This window comes from Quercus robur, chromosome 4 (assembly GCF_932294415.1).
Source record: "Quercus robur chromosome 4, dhQueRobu3.1, whole genome shotgun sequence".
Taxonomy (NCBI): domain Eukaryota; kingdom Viridiplantae; phylum Streptophyta; class Magnoliopsida; order Fagales; family Fagaceae; genus Quercus; species Quercus robur.
The window spans coordinates 35404918-35424422 of record NC_065537.1 but is presented as its reverse complement, the minus strand read 5'-3'; the positions used below and the strand labels follow the sequence as shown (position 1 = coordinate 35424422).

Genomic DNA, 19505 nt, shown 5'->3' with positions numbered 1-19505 from the left:
GACATTGGTTTCCCTGTGTATGCGACATGTATCAACATATTCTAACACTTTTGAGGGCTTCGGCTTGTCACGATGTGAGAATGTCAATATGCGCCATATACACATACTTAAAACCCTACCGGTGTGCCATAGCGCACTAAACGTGAAACTCTGCCGGATTTTCTACATGAAAAAAGGGCATCCCCATTGCCATATTCTCACGTCGAAAGCTTGGTGAGAATAGCATTCAGCGTACTATGACGCATTTGAGGTGAAGCATTGTCGGATTTCCACCACGAAAATAAGGTGAAATGCTGCCAAATTTTCGTCATGGAAATTTGGTAGCGACTTCAAACACACTTGCGAAGCATCAATCGAGACCACACCAATTTTGAAACCAAATGTCGAAGCCCAACACAATTAAAGCCCCGAAAGCTAATGCCAATAGCTTGTTTTCAACTACCAATGTCTAAAAATTATGATTTTACCAAAACAAAGGACTATCTTCAGACAGGCGTTGTGGGGTGCCTAACGCCTTCCCCATACGTAACCAAACTTCCGAACTCAAGAATCAAGATTTTTTGCCCATCTGCATTAGATTAGGAAAACAACATTTTTCTCAGCCTAGGATCGATAATAAAATCAAATAGAGTCAGGTGACCAATCACACTTTAGCAAAAACCCAATGATTGGTGGCGACTTCACTTACCCTTAGTAATATCCTTAAAATCGACTCATATTCCAATCACACACCCGAGGTACGACACACCTCCATATTCTCGCACTGAGATACACATATATGCGCGCAAGCGTCGCCGCGATGGGTGGTTGAGCAGCCGTAAGGCATCGACAATTACCAAGGAAAGAAAACTCCTATCATGAAAAGAACGAGCCCATTGAATCCAATCTAGGTAAAGGTTATTTAAGACTAGATGAGTTACAGTTGCAAAAAGGAAAAAAGAAAAAGAAAAAAAAAAGAATAAGGAGTAGACGAGTCAAAAGAAGGTTACATATCCTCTGGACAAAGATGAACCCAAGCACTAACCAAAGGAGGGAACGTGTCCCTACCAAACTCGATGGGGTCACTAGCCCATGGCCTAGAAACAAAAAAGAACTCTTTCTTCCATTCCCAATCAGATGTGAGAATAGACCTTATCATCCTACAATTGGAATCTCTAGTAGAAAATTGATAAAACCAAGGGATTGGTTGATTTCAGAAGGTTTATAACAGTAAAGGAACTCGTCCATTGTAAGAGGATGATTCCCCTCAAAAACTTCCCTCCATAACACTTGCATTGCCATAATGATTCTCCAACCATTGGGGTTAAGTTGGTTGGGGGCAATACATAACCTATGAAGAACTTCTCTAGCAAAAGCATTCAAGGGAAATCTAACGCTGCATAATAAGTAAACCTCGTACACACCTAGCCTTGGAGAATTGGGAGTACAACACCGTTCCCTAACAGCAGGAAGACGAGTGTGCACATCGTTGGGGATCTGATACTTGCCCCTAGGTTTGTGCAATTTTTTCGCGTCTATTACAGACAGCACGTTCAAAGCACAATAGACCATGACATCATTCATTGGTTGAGAAGGGGGTGGAATGGACAAAGGGATAGATAAGGGAGCAAAAGATGGATGGCAGATAATCTAGATGCCATCCTTCTTCTCATCTCTTCCTGGAATACCTCCAAAGGAATCCTAGGAACCCCAAAAAAAGGATTGCTCATCTGTGGATTCACTATGCCCACTACTAGTACTTGAACTACTACTACTATTATCATAACTAGTCTTTAACCCACGCAATGCGCGGGATATTCCTAACAATGCAACTTATATCGTAGAGGCATTTTTTTTTTTTTGGGTTAGTTTTCTATTATTTTTTTTAAAGTCAATACTTTCTATTCAACCCAATTCAAGTCTGATGCAATTTCTAGTTACAATTTATCCTTGATACAATTGCAATAAAATATATGTTTCCTTCAAAAAAAAAAAAAAAAAAAGGAAAGATAAGTTATTTAATTATTTGTGAAGCATTTGGATTGGCATTTTAGAGCTTCAACAATTATGAGGGAAGCAAGTGGAGAATTATTAGTTAAACTTTCTGCTACTTCTATTTTTTGATTGTTGATGGAGTTGGCAGCCTTTGGTTTTCCTACAACATTTTTTTTTTTTTTTTGTTTCTTACAATGTTTGACATTTAAGGAAAACGATTCATCAAAATGTGTATAACATATCCATATTACATACTTTAAGCTTAACTTTGTTATGCAACTGAAGATTAATCAAATAAAGATGTGGACACATTTATACTAAATTATATTCATAGTGAGCTGAAAACCATTAAAAGTGCAACTATATTTTTTTCCCCAAACCAATACATGCCATGATCATCAACATGAAAATTCTCTTTAAGAATGAAAAATGCATAATAAGTTCCTTTAGTTATATATTTAAATTCAGTCATGTGAGTTTAAGTGTAAAGAGCACTACAATATTTAGACATGCAGAACCCAAGAGATCCCCCTACACTAAGCCAGTCAAAAGCATTGAAGTAAGTATCTCAATTCTAGTATGTTTACTTTAAAATTTTATTTATGTAAAACTACTGCTGGTTTGTTTTCATTTATATTTTAAATGTTTCCTTGAAATCAAAGTAAATAAGCAGATCATTGACCTTTGTGAACAATGACAACTCCAACCCTACAAAGTATAAGGTGGTGGTTATGGTTTGGAGGCATTCCTCTATGAATATTTCAAACATATTACCAAAAAAACAAAAGAGAGAAAAAGAACCTTGGATCGAAAAGATAGTAACTGGCATCATACAGCTATGGGCCATCCTTGGCCTTCTGTTTTGTAGGCGTCTATTTTATGAGTCAATAATACAACCATCTTTTAATACCTCTGAGTCTATAGTGCAATCATCTTAATGGTATTAAAAGTCAGAGGATTTGTTTTGCACGTATATATTTTCTGAACAACATAATTCTAAAGAATTAAATTCAAGTCCATAAGACATTTTGTCAAACACGTATCATGCTATAAAACTCAGCCAACAGTCAAGCAGTTAAGATAAATCTGTTGTATATTAATTAGCAGCCCAAGTATTAAAACAATCTAAATATCTTATCATTTGAATTATAAGTTTGGAGTACTCCCAAAAATAAATCCAAACATTCCAAGCAAAGCCAAATCATTTCAAAGGCTGCAGAATGAAGAAGTAACTGAATTTAAAATCAGGAAAAAAAAACTGAAGATTTTGGTAATCTAACAATAACAGCATATGTAAAATTCAAGGCGCAATCAATTAAGATAAACAATCCTTCTCCAAAATAAAATTAAGATAAACATTATACATAAACTAAATTGTTTGTGAGATCAATGCATGCCACTATTTGAAGGCCAAAGAGGTATTATGTACTAAGTGTGATTCAATAACATATAATTAATAAACACCAGAAAACTAACCTTCATGCTGATCATGGTAGTATACACTAAAAAATGGCATAAAAAATTATTTTAAAATAAGATCAATGTGAAAAGATATTTAACAGAAGTAATAGAAGTCCAAAAACAAATAGGAAAAATTACAAAGTGTCTTAGATAAGAAAGGTGAAGAAGTAAAAAATCTGTGTTAGTGAAAGATTGCTTTATAGAGAATGGAGGTATTCCGTCAACTCCAAATCCCCATGCTTTTGATTCTCTCATCACCTTTTCTACTTTCTGCTCTATACACAGATGGACAATCAATGACAGATAAACAGGGAAAAAAAATCTAATAAAAGCATCATACATAGGGGAACAGATCAAGCATGAAAAAAGAGTAAGAAAGCAAAAAATCTGGAGAACATTAATAGAACAAATCTAAAGGTCTAAAGCCTTCTTCACAATTGTCTTTGACAATGATCATAATCATTGTCCACTACCTTATCATTCCACAATTGCCACATTACAATGAAATTTTCAATGCCATACATATAAAGTCAATATATATTCGAATTTGGATGCCCACCAAAAGCCAAACACAAACAGAGAAACCAAGATATTGAATCAGAAATCTAACAAAAAAGCAAAAGACGCTATCCAATATTGATTCAGTCTGCTCTCTGCGATGATTGCAAAATTACCCCCCAAAAAAAATCATCCAAATATCCAAACCAAAACCAAAGCTAAGCAAAAACAAATTATAACCAAAATACCTTTATCGAAACCATATTTAACCCAAATGCCTCAATCAAAACCCTATAATCAACACAATAAGAAATAGAGAAAGCAAAAAGGTAAAGGAAACATTAATGAAAGACATTTGAATTTATAAAATAAAAAAATAAAAAAAAAAAAAAAAAAAAAAAAAACAGAATACATTAGAAAGCAAATAGAAAGCCAAAGGTTATATACGCCAAGGAAAAACATACAAAGAAAGAGCACCCAAAAAAAGAGCATTACCCCATCAATTAACCATGCAAACTACTGGTAGAAACAATATTTGATTAAGAGAGAAACCAAAAAAAAAGCATTATGCTAACCCCCTCAATCTTCTCATCGTTAACCAAATCGTCATTCGTTTTCTTGACTCCCGGCTCCGTCTTCATCTCTTCATTCACATTCGGCTTGCTTTCACACACTAATTCCTCTTCCTTCACAGGATTCTGAACCATTTCAACCACTCCACCCTTCAATTCCTCGTCGAAAACCGGCATTGACTTGTCCTTCTTGGAACCCCCTTCTCCGACCAATTCCGATTCTCCAACGTGCCCCTTCGGCTCGTCGTCGCTCGTTAGGTCCACCACGTCGCTTTTCGCTTCCTCCTCGCTCATCGAATCGCCTAAATCCTTCTCCTTCTGATCCATAACTTCGTCGTTCTCGGCGTCCTTCGGATCCAGCTTCTTCAATTTCTTGCTTCTATTGGTCGCCACAGCCTCATTCCGGGTCTTCCTGGACCGGGTCCGACCCAAGGACCCGCAGATCTCTGATTCCACCTTCATTGCGAAGGCGAACTCGCGCTTGTGACCCGTTCGAACCCATGATAGCAACACGAACTCCTCCAAATCCGTACCGTTCGCCATATACACATACACAAAGATCGATTCAAATCTGATTTTTTCAAAAAAATAAAAATATTTGAGGAATTCAATAATATAGAGAGAAAGAAACAAATACGTGAATCTTAAATTGGAAAAAGATTAAATTAAAGAACAAACCTGTAGCCTGGATTAAAGGGATTGAATATTCTTGAAGAAAAAGATTAGGGTTCGTGAGAAGAGAGAGAGAGAGTTTGGGGATATTGGAAGAGAATGTACGGCTCTTCTTCATCTTGATTGGTGTCTGATGTTTTGGGTTTCAGTTTTTGATCTCTCGATCTCTCTCTCCTTCTCCGTTCTCAGTAACGCAAGTGTTTTTTGGGAGTATTGTAAGCCCTTTTCCCCTTTCCCTGTATCGCAATATTGGCAGGGTTTTTTGTTTTTTAGGAGAGAGAATGTTAAGTAGTCTGAAACGATCGGTAGATATTTTTTAATTTCTACGTTTTGTTTTTTTTTCTTTTAACAGTTTTTTTTTTAATATAAACAATTACAGCCAAACGGTGTTAATTTTTTGAAAACAATATAATGTATCGCTTTTTAAAGTTACACATGTCTGAATTTTAGGTAGGGACTTTTCCTATTTGTCATTATCTCCTTAATTCTAGGAACTCATTTTCTCTCAGCTTCTGCTTTTATATATATATAGATATAGATACTCATTTATCTCCCTTTCGTCCCTATTGCTAGACAACAAATTTTCAGCCATTTATAAAGAAATTCTAAAGAGAAAACCTATAGACGAGAAGGAAATGATTCTTGATGTTAGACGAAGAAGACTAAAGACGGAAGGAAGCTGCTAACTAAGGCAAGAGTGTTAGAATATAAAATTTGAGAAAGTGAGAAGGGCAAGTTAGGTATTGGGCTAGCTATAGGCAACCAAGTGTGTCACTAAAGCGACATAACTCAATCGTGAGGCGCCACATGTCAAGATTGTCTGAAGAACGAAGTGACGGAATCCCTCAACCATTCACAAAAGCCACATGGCACCATCTCTACCAAGAAAAACTAATGTAATCCACGATGCCACATGTTCAAGTTATCAACGAATCAAAGAGTGCCACAAGAAAAAAAAGAAAAAACAACAACAACAACAACAATAACAACAACAACAACACAAGGCATACTTGACAAGGGCATGGACGACCTATGAACAAGGGGGATGCTGATCCATAACAAGTAGTCTTCATCCATAAGGGTCATCCAAGACCAATGATGTCCTAGACAATCTTCAAAAAGGAAAAAGGAGAAGTGTGCACCACAAATATGAAATAAGGACTTCCATGCATGTTACTAGTCGTCCAAAGAGATTCTAGTTGTCCACATCATGAGAAGGGTCCTTGGCCAGTTCACCCTAGTCACTTTTGATAGTCTCTTTCTTCCTTTTTAAGTCTTCTAACTACCGTTGAAGTTTGGAGCATTTAGCCTACTAATTTCACACATCATCAAAAATAAAGAGAAGGTTTTATCTAATAGGGGCATAAAAGTAAATTTGTACAAACTATATTTTCCATCATTTTATTTTTCTTCTCAACCAAACAAAAGAGTTTTCCATCTCTCCATGTTTCCATCCTTCCAACCAAACACACACGAGGGGAAACTAAATCTTTTCAATCCTCTCATTACTTTCTACCTCCTACTTTTCCATCTCCCCAACCAAAGAAAACCTCAGAAACATGAGAGCAAAGATGATTTGGGTCTTTTTTTTTTTTTTATACGGTAACTTGCTTTGCCGGTAATTTTTTTATTTTTTATTTTTTATGTTTTCTCTTTTGATTGATGCTTTACCAATAATTGGTTTTCCACTAAACTTAAATATACGGTTTAGATTAAAAGCATTAGAATTGACGATCAAGATTTTAGTGGGTACTATACCCACTAAAAAAATAGGAGGTACTGTAGAACAACCTGAATAAATGTAATGTCTAATTTGTTTGACGGTTTATTTAAGGCTTGGGTATTTGTTTACTTTAAAAAAAAAAAAAAAAAAAATTCTTTTGGTTATTTACAAAAGAAAATTCACCCTAACTAATAAACTATGAAAAAACTTACAACGACCATCTAGTTATAATAAACATGGTAATTAGCAAAAGGGAAATATTAACCAGTACCGTAAGAGCATTTGTTAACATTTTATTGAGAGAATGATAAAATAATAAATGTTGTTAACAGCTTTTTATATTTCTCATGAAAGTGGTATCAAAACTTTTTAATTATGGTTTATTAACAATTGTCTTAAGGGCACCCGTTAACATGATGCTTAGCGAAATACCATACTAGCAAGGTATTGGGTATCAAATGATACCATGTCATTTGTATTAAAATCCATTAAGTGTGAGACATGTCAGCAAAAAATAACTAATCTACTAACAATTAGTGTTAGTGGGTAGTTATTTTTACACACAAATCTCTCATTTATTGGATTTTGATACAAATGACATTGTATCATTTGATACAAAATATTTTTTCCTTGTTCCATTCATTTTAATTTAACACAAGAATTGAATCAATTTATCTGCTTCGATTTTTCAAACTATATAAAGAGAGAGAGAGATAAACCAACCTCTCTATAGGAGTGTGATGCTGTGATGGTGGGATGAGGCAACATCAAGAGGAGATGACAAGGGGGAAGAAGATTTGGTTTGGAGCCTCTCTCCTGTTTTGGGTGATTCTTGCTACAAATAATGCTATAAAAGAAAGGGAAAAAAAAAGTATCTAAGTAAACTTATCAATAGGAAGGGTAATTTAGTGCCAGTTTAGGATGTACTTATAAGCCAACTTATTTATTTTTATCACTATTTGCAGGTCTAATATAAGTCTATCTACAATACTTTACCAATTGAGCTATGAAGTCTATGATAGTTGAATAAAAGATCTAAGAATAAGTTAAGATTTTATAAATAAATAAATAAATTGTTCCCAAACAAATAAACTTGCTATTTTTAAAAGCCAAGTAAATCAATAAAAATAAGATTATGTAAAACAAGTGTAAATTTGGTTTAATTTTTTAATTTATTTGTTTATGAACAATTTTTCAAACCTCCGAGATCCGACTCTACCGTTTGTGTTTTATCCAATACATTCTAGGGGTATTCATACCAGTTTAATGTTTGTTTTTTATCCAATACATTCTAGGTCATACCAATTTCTGGTATGATACGCACCAAAAGGTAAGGTAATCCACTTGAGAGTAATCCACACGGAGCATAGCTGGTCTAAAGAAGGGCGAAGCAAACCTGCAGAAATCACACCTACAAACTGGCAAGCTTTCATATTATTGACTAAAGTTTTCAACATATCAAGCCGCCATTTTATTATGTTCTGGGCACAAGTTCCAAGAATTTGGTCTCCAGTGCAAGATCTGAATATAGTTGAAGCAGCACTATAAATGCCTAACCACCACCATCTTTCTCCAAAAAAAAAAAAAAAAAAAAGACGCCACCATCATCCAGCCTTATTGACATAAAAAGGTTTTTACAGTAACTTTACAACCATCTTACATGTACAAGTGTATGAACGGTGATAAATTGCAGCCAGTTGCTTAGAACTTACATATTCTGCACAGAAATTTATGAAATCATCAATCAGGGTTAATACTCAAGTAAGCAGATCCTGACCCATCTTCATTAGCAGGCAATTAGACACAATTAGCTCATTATTAGCAACAAAAGTAAAATATGATTTCAGGGAAATGACGAACTAATGGCCAAGAAAACAGCTCATTATCAGGCAATGCAAAACATTTCCTGGCAATTCTGCCCACAAAATGGAGGGTGGTTTGCAGGGCTGCATCTTTGATTTGTTTGGAAGATTCACGGGTCAGAGCCAGCCTTCAGCTTCGGTGTTTTTTGTTTGACAAAGAAAGCTGATAGTACGCTTTTGCTGCGAACAGGGACACGTACAATCTCACGTCGATTTTGGTTTTCAAATGACCTGTATGATGTTAAAGCTTTGGAACTATCGGTTGCATCCTACAAAAGAGAACCTCTGTCAGCTTTCTAATTTCACCCGTCAATCAAATCAGGGAAGGGGTAGTGAAGAACAAGCAATAGTATGCAAAGCAATGACAAAAGAAAATCCTTGACAGTATAGATGTACAAACAAGAGGCCCAGTTATAACATCTCTCAATCAAATTTGTAGTTTAAGCCAAATACTAATGTTCTAAAGACACCTGCACCAACTCAAAAGTCTGATAATACCATGCTGATGTTTGGAATGCATCCATTCTAGATAATACACAGAAACAGCATTGGAAAATATGAATCTTCTACTTTTCCATCAGATTCAGATATATTCTTTTTTGGGAAAAAGAAAATCATAAATACAAATCAGTAAAAGAATTACATCATACAATTGTTTCCTAAAACCATTTCATAAAAAGAAACACTTAGCTAAAGAACTTTGGTGAAATCTAACAATTCTGATCAACTTATAATTTTTTTCACACTGTATACAGCCCATTGATACATAAACACTAGTCTCCAGAAACAAGTTTTGCTCTCACATACACTGAGGGTAAGTTGCTTGATGTGCATGATCTCTTGTGCTAAGTCTGCACAATGTCCATTTCAAGAGTCTAATTAATCACAAGCTGAAATCGAACAAACTTGTACGAAAGCATCCTGTTCCCATCTGTATGACCAAAGGAATAGATTCTCCACACTGTTGACAAATATTGTTTACTACACTATTTTTTTCCCCTCTTTCGATAAGCGTTTTACAGTTCTGTGTGAGGCAGTCTGATGCAAACCAAAAATTCCAGACTCTGAACTCAGTGCTTTCTAGTCTAAAGCAAAATATTTAAACATGTTTTGCTTGTTTCTTCTAAATGATTGGATATTTTTGTACCAACCATCTATCAATGTTGATGAAGTTTCTTGCTAAGCCATAAAATTCAGTCGAAGATATTTACACCACAGCCATTTCACATACTACTAATAATACATTGCAATACAGATTATCATGCAAACCTATCCACATCACCACCTGCCCTAGCACTATACTCAAATACAATAGAAATAGTTCTACTACAGAACTGGGATAGAAACCAACCATAACCTCAACACTAATTCACCCAGACAACTTATTAACTGAGCTACTCATGAAAATCCCATCTGGTCTGCCCTGGTAATATCCTAAGATAGTACAGATAAAGCTTACTGCATCAAAGCCAGGAAAGAAACCAACCATACCCATGCCTACCAACCCAGACTACTGAAAACCCATAAATCCTGAGCAAATCCATTCAGTACACAATCTGCCCCAGCACTAAGCCCATAAATGATAGAAAAGTTTTGCTATAGAGCCAGCATATAAACCATAACCACGCTTAGCAACCCAGACCACTTATCAGCTTGTAATAAGTATCCAATAGAAAAAAGCTGAAAATTAGAATGCACAGCAGGGTGCATATCAAATCTTTTTCTTATTCTCCCATTTAGACTTTACCTGACATCTTTGCTTGAGACACATGTGCAATGATCACGCCAATAATAATTGGTGAGGCTCATGCCTAATTAATGACAACTATACATATGAGGAACTTATCACCTAATCCAAATCACATTGATTAATGGGAAAGAGAAAGGTGGTAAGATAGATAGCAGGTTATTGCACTATCAAATACTAATACATATCAAAGTTTTTAAGATGATTTTGAGAAAGATATTATTTAATATTACTAAATGATCAACGACCGACAAGTCTTACCAGACCAGATTAATTACAAACAATCAACACGCTTTAAAGAAACTCGAGCAAATAACAAGCAAACCAAAAAATTCCAATCACTCAATTTTGATTATCAAGCATGCACTTAAAAGAATGCTGGGCAGGTCTGTGTTCTTGTTGATTTTGACATTACCCTTCGTGTGGCACTCAATGTTTGCATAACTGCACTAGAACCAGGACCTCCACTTGGTAACTGAAGATGAGCTGCTGAGGATTTTGTCTTGATAGTCTCTTCATTATCTAAAAACATATGAGCATGAAAGCATAAGTATTATCATTTGTATATCCATCTACAGCCCAACAGAAACTGCACTAGATATGACAAGGCATGACTCTAATTCCACTTACCTACAAGATGGAAAACCCCAGAAGTATTTCCAGAAATCTTTAGGTCTTCAGTGCTGTACAAAGAGAAAAATGTCAAAACCCCAAAAGTTAAAAGAAGGGGGAGAAAAAGGAAAGGAAAAGAAAAAAAAAAGGAGAGAGTTATATTCTTACCATGAAAGGAAGAAGAATAAAAAGGAGAGTTTTTATACCCTCTTAAGAATATCAGGAAGCACTGATACTAATATGGACCACGGGAATGATACTATATGGATACAAAAAAAAGGACAAATCTTGAAAACTAGAATATGAAAATTAGTTTATTAAAAAAATATTTTAGGTTTACTTTATTTAACTCCAATTGTGTTGTGCTTAGTATCATATATATTTTGTTCACCTTCTTTTCCAAAGTGTGATTGCTTAAGGACCAATGTGACTGCTTAGAGTTTATCTTTCTTAGTTTTTCGTTCAACTTACTATTTGAACATCAAAGAACCATCAAATTCCCTTAAGATTCAATCTTTTATTCACCTTATCCTACCTTAAACCCTTCAACATCATACTCTATTCTGCAATCCTACCTAAACCATGACACATAATTTCTAGCCATAAATTTTCATCCCTAGCTAAGAAACAAACACACATGTATCACATCTTGCCATATATTTCCTGGCCAAGGGCTAACTGCATTTATAAAGCCTCCCTTTCATGAAGTCTCATCCCCTATGTACATCAGCTACCACCATGAGAAAGAGAGAGAGAGAGAGATTATCGTGATGTTGATTGTGTGGCTACCAGAGAGAGAGAGAGAGAGAGAGAGGTTCAATCAGTGTCATGGTGATGCACCAGTGGCTGAGATGTGGGGTTGGGCAGTACTTAGGTTTTGTGAAATTTTTTTTAATAAAGCCATTGGTCATACCCCTTCTAGTGTCCCGACTGTATCCCTCTCTTGTATCCAAAATTCAAAATATTTATTTAATTTCCAGACATGTTTCCGACCTTCTCTGAGCCATACCCATGTCCAATGTGTCAGACACTTATACTCTAGGGATTTTGGATTATCAGTGCTTCTAAGATTAAGAGCAAGAGGTAAACAAATGGAAAAGGAGATACCGTGTCTGCTATAACTTTATACAAAAACTCTTTTATGTTACCTGCTCAAAGATTGCGGGGTCCCCTTCATGGTAGACTTCGTTTCTGAGGCTAAATGCCAGGAAAGAGTTTTTGATGCAGAAGTACCTACTTAAAACACAATATGATAAGTAATTCAGAATTCAATAAATGCTAAATAATAAGTTATGTCAAAACCAACACAGGAAGCTCCAAAGCAAGATGGCCCTACTGAAAAACTACGGAGTACATGCCTGAAGGGTAAAGACGAGCTCTAGCCTGAAAATGATTTTGCCTAGCATCAGTCTGAATCTGTGGACTGAAATGTACCTTCTTATTGACAGAATCTAGCATGGAGGTAAAGGCCCAAAATTAGGAAAAAGATAAGTTAGAAAACTCATCACACTAATTACAAATTCTAGAAGAAGCTAATCATAGTTTGTTACTTGGTAAAATGTAGTGCTTATGATGTCTCGGGATGAATGCCAACAACTGCTGCTGTCTGATTCCTTCTTTCTCCGTGTACGTTTGACACATTAGAAGTTTCTGATATTAGGAAATCATGTTGGTTCAGCTCTGACCATTCAATATTCTCTCAATAATAGTGTTCCAGTCAGACTAATGCAAGGAATTTACCTGATTTAGGCAAGACACATTCAGCTCCATGGTTGAGACTTCTAATGTTTGCTGCTCAAGTAGGTCTGTTAACTTGTAAGCGACAGTGCCAAGGTGATCAACAGCATTGACCAGGGCTCGAACGGCATAATCTTTCAGGTTATCCAGTACCCTAATGCACAATTATCAAAATGTTTGTCTCAGCAAAGAAAGGATGCACATGATCCAAACTCTATCTAACAGTTATGACAAGTTCTTGTTCATGTTTTTGTAATTGGCTCAAAATTTAAAATAAACACTTGAAAAAAGCACACTATTACATTACAACATACACCATCAAACACAAATAGTCAGAACTATCAAAATGATTTGTTTGTCTCAGCAAATAAAGGATGCACATGATCCAAACTCCATCTAACAGTTTTGACAAGTTCTTGTTCATGTTTTTGTAATTAGCTCAAAACTTAAAATAAGCACTTGAAAAAAGCACGCCCTTACAACATATACCATCAAACACAAATAGTCAAAACTAGTCATAGTCCACCCTCCAGACATTATTTATGCCATGTTTTCATTTATTGCAACCTCTATAAATTAATATATTATTTATTTTCTTTCAAAAAACTTAAGAAGCCTTGGCTTCCATGTCCAGACTACTTGGGTGTTCTATATAAGTGTCAAACTCTATCCTAAAATCCTAAAATTCTATCTGATTTGCGAAAATTTCCAAAACATTTCTCAAGTTTATGTCTGTTACACCAAAATAAATCAAATGCTTTAATTTATGTCCCTTTATTTATTTTAATAGCATTGTTTCTTTAAGAAGCACACACTGTAGGGTCTCACTCTTCGATGTATGTAAAAACTTTCGCCAAATGCATATTTTGAAAAGCCTTGAGTAGACATTATACACAATATAAGTTTTTATTAGATTCTGCACAGTGCTTATTTGACTTCCCGACTACTTAATAGAATAATATCATAGAATCCAGTCATATTCTCCAACTAGGAATCTAGTCCAGGAATAATACTGGTTCTTTATCGTGCAAATCTATATGATCAAATGGTCATTGGGTTCTCTCATAAAATTATAGCAGTGTGGAAATGATATAAGCTCCCACAATAACTCAGTGATGAAATAAACTTTTACAATAAGTTCATTAAGTGAAGTATGGCAATGAAATGGTAGTCTTACATTTGTTTCTGCTCACTGTGAAGATAGGACTTCTCACAATATTCTGCAGCAGAATATAGTTGAGGTCTTAAGTTCTTAAGTTCCTGAAATAACAGCACATGAAACAAATTAGAATCAAAGCAACAACTTGCTTCAAACAACACAACCACATTGGCAGAAGAGAAATTATTATAACTTATTAGAATACTAACATAAGCAACAAAAAAAAAAAAAAAAAAATTTTAGCAATAGAAGTCAAAGAAATCGCTGAAAATAATTAATTGGATGAAAGTTTTTTGACAAAATTACATTAAAATTACATTTCCCTTCGTAATATAAATAGGTAGGGCTTAACACATAGCATATTAAAAAGAGTATACATATATATCATAGAGTTGAATTGTAAAGACTATGAGTTTCCTCAGGACTCATGTATAGAGAGATTGAAAAATGCTTTTTTTTTTTTATAGGTAATTAGAGAACTATTATTAATGAGAAAAAATGAAAAGTACAAGTTGTTCATGATGATGAACAACAAGAAACAGAAGAAACAAACAGCAAAACAAAAGAAAAGGAAATCAGAAAGATAAACTAAGGGAAAACATAAACTTTGAAAGAGACGAAAAATCAGTAAAGCCCCAATAATGAGCCCACTCAAAAAGACTGCGTTGGCATAAAACCTTTAACTCATCCAACTTGAAAAATGTTTGGCATTGGTAAACTCAATTTGGGGAAATTGTGCCACATAGAAATATCAAAATGTAATAACAAATCTGTTGGGTAGAGAAACACCTTTGAGAGACTCCTTGAGTAGTTAATATACCATATAGAGACACCACTTAATCCAAAAGGTTTAAGCCTTATCGGCATGACCATATGAGCTCAACTATGTTATATAACCACATTAATGTCCAATATAGGCCTTCACTACTTAACCAACTACACAACTCATGTGAATATCACAACGAATCTCCCCCCTTCACATGTGAGTCTTCTACCAAATCTCTTGTGGCACTTCAGTTAGTCTCCCCCTTGAACGGAAGCCTTTTTCTTGACAATCCAATTGTCATGCATCAACAACAGCAATAGTGTGCCCTTTACTCAATCATGCTTTGGGTGAACATGGGAGTCTTCCTTACACAACTATGGGAGTCACCAACACGCATGTGGTAGAATCTTTATTCAACCATATGGATGAGAAAACAAGGGACTCTTCCTTGTTCTACTTGGCAGGATCCACTAACAAACACTTGCCTTCAACACACACCTAGTAGAACCTTTACTCAACCATGGGTGAGAGAGAGCATGGGAGTCTTACTTGTTCTACTTGGTGGGACCCACTAACGAACACTTTTCCTTGAACCATTGGCTCTAATACCACTTGTTGGGAGAGAGAAACATCTTGGGAAGACTCCTTCAGTAGTTAATATAACATATAGAGACACCTCTTGACCCAAACGGCTTAAAGCATTACAGGTATGAGCTCAACTATGTTACATTAAACACTCATTCTTCTCATTAATATCCAATGGGGGATTTCACTATTTAACCAACCACACTACTCACACGTTAATATCGCAACAAATCTAACAGCCTTTCTTGGACAAAAAGGAACTACTAAAAGTGTAATACCAAACAAATCCTTGTGAAACCAATGCGCAAGATCAAGGGATCACCTTTTGAAAACCATAGTGTTATCTCTCCTTTCTATGTACTTTTTCTAGAAAATTATTATTTGCATGTAATTTTCCAAGTACAGTCAAAACTTTCAACAAAAAAACAATTCTTCTAAGATCCTTGAAAGGAATATTTCATACGTTAATATAAATAGGCCTTATCTAGTGAAATATTTAAATAACATCAAGAGGTTGAAGGTTCAAATAATAAAATAATACTACAATGCAAGAAAAATTCATCCAAATCTATGGAGAAAATTTATCGGATTTGGGTTTATTAGTCTTGCAATTCCAGTTCACTCACCCTCATCTCTTCCTGAGTTTGTGCGCTATCTCTGGCTCTCCATGGATGCATTCTTCACTTATGACACTCATCTATCTTAACCATGATAATATTATGGATAATATAGCAGCTATGCACCAAAAAGCATGTCTAATTTCAAAGTTTCTTTCAAAAGATCACAACAAGTTCACAAGTTTTTTCTTCACTTGTTTCACATAGTGCAACAATCAGTAACTTCCTTTTCAAAATTCCCCTTATCCATGACTTATTACCAACCAATGAAAATGGCCACCTTGGGAAATTATACCCATTAATATCCAATATTAGCCCATCTGCCTCCAAAGTCCCCGAAATTGCTTATAATATATTTAAATCTACTCCCAGTGGACCCAGTCTACAACTTATCCCTTTAAAGCTGCACCCCATATTTAAAACTGTGATATGCATGTGTCATACACCTTTATACCATTTTCTCTTCGATAACAAACTTATGCTCTTCATTTCCCTTGTTGAATTTAGACAATATTTTTGCAAAAACTAGCATTACGGGGCTAATCATCTGTCCCATATATGCAAGGAAAACTTTATAGCTCATGCTAAGTGCCAAAATAACCATTCAATCTTCTTAATTTCCACCAATATTAGTACAACATGCTCACTATTTTAATCCATAACAAAACAAATCAAACTTAGCAATGAAATATCACAGCAGCAACTCACATTAAGCATTCCCCAACTATCTACCTATCAAAAAAACTCACACCAAGCATTGATTGTACAACACATACAAAAACAATGCACAAAGTGGGATCAAGAACCCTCTAAAAAGTAAAGGAACATCTTCAATTGCTTTAAAAATGAAGAACGTGCGTCCATTTCAAAACTTAGGTATGGTCCCTTAGGTTTTTTTTGAGAAGAAAGAAAACACAGTTTTTGCTTCATTGGACTAAACAGTAATGTGTTTGAATTAAGGTATTGTTCCTAAGTTTTACCCAACCTTTAAACACATGAAAACAAAATCTAGACCATGAAATGGACCCTCCCAATCTAACACTAAGAAAACAAAACAACAACTGTTAACTATATGACTCTCAGTTGAGTTGAGTTATTTTCCACATTATCAACCCCTTTTTTTTTCCTTATTAGCCAAACATACAGTAAAAAAGCCCTCTATGTATGTATGTAAATAAATAAATTACACAAAAAATCTAACCATAAAGTATGCCAAACACAATAAAATTGATCAAATTGACAACAAAAACTCAGATCTGACTGAGAGAGAGAGAGCGCGAAGAACCTGCAAAGCTTTGACGAAGTTTTTGCTGCGCTCCATGGAGACCTCGTCGAAGGTCATGGCTGGATTGACCGCCCTCGATTGCTCCACTTCCATGACTGTTTCAGTACAAATTTCCAACCCTATCATCAATTCCAGACTCAATTACATTTTATATATATATATATATGTAAGCAAGATTAAAATAAGGATTAGATTTGGGATTAGGTGGTGGTGGGAGTGGGAGAGCTAATACTAATAGTAATAATAAAGGAAGTGGTTTTGTTAATGTAACTTTCAAAGGAACTCAGTGAGAAAGAGAGAGAGAGAGAGAATGCGTGAGCGTGAGTGAGGTAGAAGCAAACTTTAGGCAAATGCGGTTTAAAGGAGTTAATTGCACGCGAAAATGAAATGACAGTCTCAGACTGTGTGTGTGTGTGTGTATTTATTATTGCGCGTTGCGTGGTGGGTGGGTAGTAAAGATAGTAGGTGCTTCCACTTCAGACGGTGCGGTGGGTTCTCATTTCATTTCTCAAACCAACGGCAGCTATCGTCGCTCTCCGAGTTTGTAATGTCTTTAAAAGACCAAATTGCCCCTATTATATATGAGGTCCAAGACTCGGGTGGGTTTTTCTTTTTTAGTCGGCCCAAATGGTAAATTTATAGCATCTACCATTTCTCCAAAAAAAAAAAAAAAAAACAACTGAATGGTCTTTCCCGATATCATGATTTTTCTTTTTCTTTTAAATTACTCTTTAAATATGACTGGTAGAGAAAATCAGGAAGAAAGCAGAGCAGAAACTGAAGAATGAAGATATATATCACAAGTCATAAACCATACAGAAAAAGTTATACACTACACACTAGGATGCCGCTCCTTATACCATGTGAACAGTGAATATGCCCTTCCTTATCCCTTTATTTTACAGATTCCCATCCTTATACCACGTGGATATGGACAACTCTTACATCCCTTTTATGAGTTTATGTGTTACACATTAAGACTGTCGTCTAGGCTTTTAATTTTTTGCTGAATAAAAAAAAAAAAAAAAAAAGGAGATTTTCGGTATGGGCTTATCGACCCCACGCCACATGAAGGCAATGGGTAATATCTTGTGTACCACACGGACTTTACTGGGGTTATCGCTCGAATTGTTCCTCTCTAGGTGTAGAATAAAGACTCCTACCATCAAGCCACACCCCCGTGTGGTAGACTGTCGTCTAGCCTGCTTCCACATGTGACTTACTATAGTATACTAAAATGATTAAAGATTAAAGATAGTTTGTTCTTGGTAAATCTATCATTAAAATTTCAAATACTACCCCAATAAAAAATTTGTTTTCAAAATTTTTTTAACTAAATTATTTATCATAATATAATTGGGTCACACCAACGCTAGCATTATGTGCTTCAACGTAAATGTTCTACATCATACAACTTTAAAAAATTAATAATAATACTTTTATTAAAAATTTCTATCACCAAAAGTTCTCAAATTTTTTAAAAATAAAGTTCCGTTGCTTATTTAAAAGTATTTTTTAAAAAAAAAAACTCCAAATATGTAAACATATTAAAAAATCTAGCACAACCATTACATACACCAGACATAAAGTTCATGAGAAAAACAAAACAAAATCAAACCCATATTGATAAATGGCGAGGATAATTTTTCGACCAACCCTCAAAAGGGATGACTAACCCTAAAAGGGAAGATCAACCCCATAAGGGAAGACCACCCTCAAAAGGGATGATCAACCCTTGAAAGGGAAGATCAACCCTAAAAGGGAAGACCACCCTCAAAAAGGATGATCAACCCCTAAAAGGGAAGATCACCCCCTGAAAGGGACGATCAATCCATGGGCTGACGGATCAAGCAATCCCCAATCCCAACGACCCATCCCCTAGGGATTCCATGGGGCTTGCGTGGGGCCCACCCACGCATCTTTACATGGAAATTATTTGCACATCACGACCAAAGGCCTTACCGCGCAATCAGATCTCTTATATATGGAAAAGTGATCCCAAGTATCTTGGGACCTCTCTCTCTACAAAGAAACTCTCTCGTATCAAGAGATTCGAGTCAGCTCTCTACTACTATATAAATCACAAACCTTACCCTTCTTGAGGTACATTAATTCTCCCTAGCTCTTGCACTCTCGAGTTCTTGGAGATTCTTCTATCACTGACTTAACCTTCGAAGGGTCTTTAGCCGATACCCCACCGATGCCTTTTGATTGATTCTTCTCTTTTGTTCTTCA

The 19505-nt window shown here is 35.4% G+C and overlaps 2 protein-coding genes across 2 annotated transcripts; both read right to left on the bottom strand.

Moving 5' to 3' along the window:
• Positions 1–4405: 4405 nt before the first annotated feature.
• LOC126721213 (uncharacterized) lies at positions 4406–5706 on the bottom strand. Its single transcript, XM_050424255.1, has 2 exons — positions 5184–5706; positions 4406–5076 (listed from the first exon to the last, which is right to left on the bottom strand). The coding sequence occupies exon 2, from the start codon at positions 5046–5048 to the stop codon at positions 4473–4475; it is 576 nt and encodes a 191-aa protein (XP_050280212.1). The 5' UTR covers positions 5049–5076; positions 5184–5706; the 3' UTR covers positions 4406–4472.
• A 2798-nt stretch (positions 5707–8504) lies between these two features.
• Positions 8505–17755, bottom strand: LOC126721212 (protein ABIL1). The gene is made up of 9 exons (XM_050424254.1): positions 17271–17755; positions 14036–14118; positions 12862–13012; positions 12672–12771; positions 12480–12572; positions 12270–12354; positions 11140–11192; positions 10925–11031; positions 8505–9031 (listed from the first exon to the last, which is right to left on the bottom strand). The coding sequence occupies exons 1-9, from the start codon at positions 17394–17396 to the stop codon at positions 8873–8875; spliced, it is 957 nt and encodes a 318-aa protein (XP_050280211.1). The 5' UTR covers positions 17397–17755; the 3' UTR covers positions 8505–8872.
• Positions 17756–19505: the final 1750 nt, after the last annotated feature.

What these genes read in the sequence shown, in the direction of transcription:
- LOC126721213 (XM_050424255.1), bottom strand. Translation starts at nt 5,048, where the DNA reads ATGGCGAACGGTACGGATTTGGAGGAGTTCGTGTTGCTATCATGGGTT.
- LOC126721212 (XM_050424254.1), bottom strand. Translation starts at nt 17,396, where the DNA reads ATGATAGGGTTGGAAATTTGTACTGAAACAGTCATGGAAGTGGAGCAA. An exon ending in TAAGCACTACATTTTACCAA is followed by an intron (nt 12,573 to 12,671) that starts GTAACAAACTAT and finishes CCTCCATGCTAG; the next exon opens with ATTCTGTCAATAAGAAGGTA. An exon ending in ACCCCGCAATCTTTGAGCAG is followed by an intron (nt 11,193 to 12,269) that starts GTAACATAAAAG and finishes CTCTTTGTACAG; the next exon opens with CACTGAAGACCTAAAGATTT.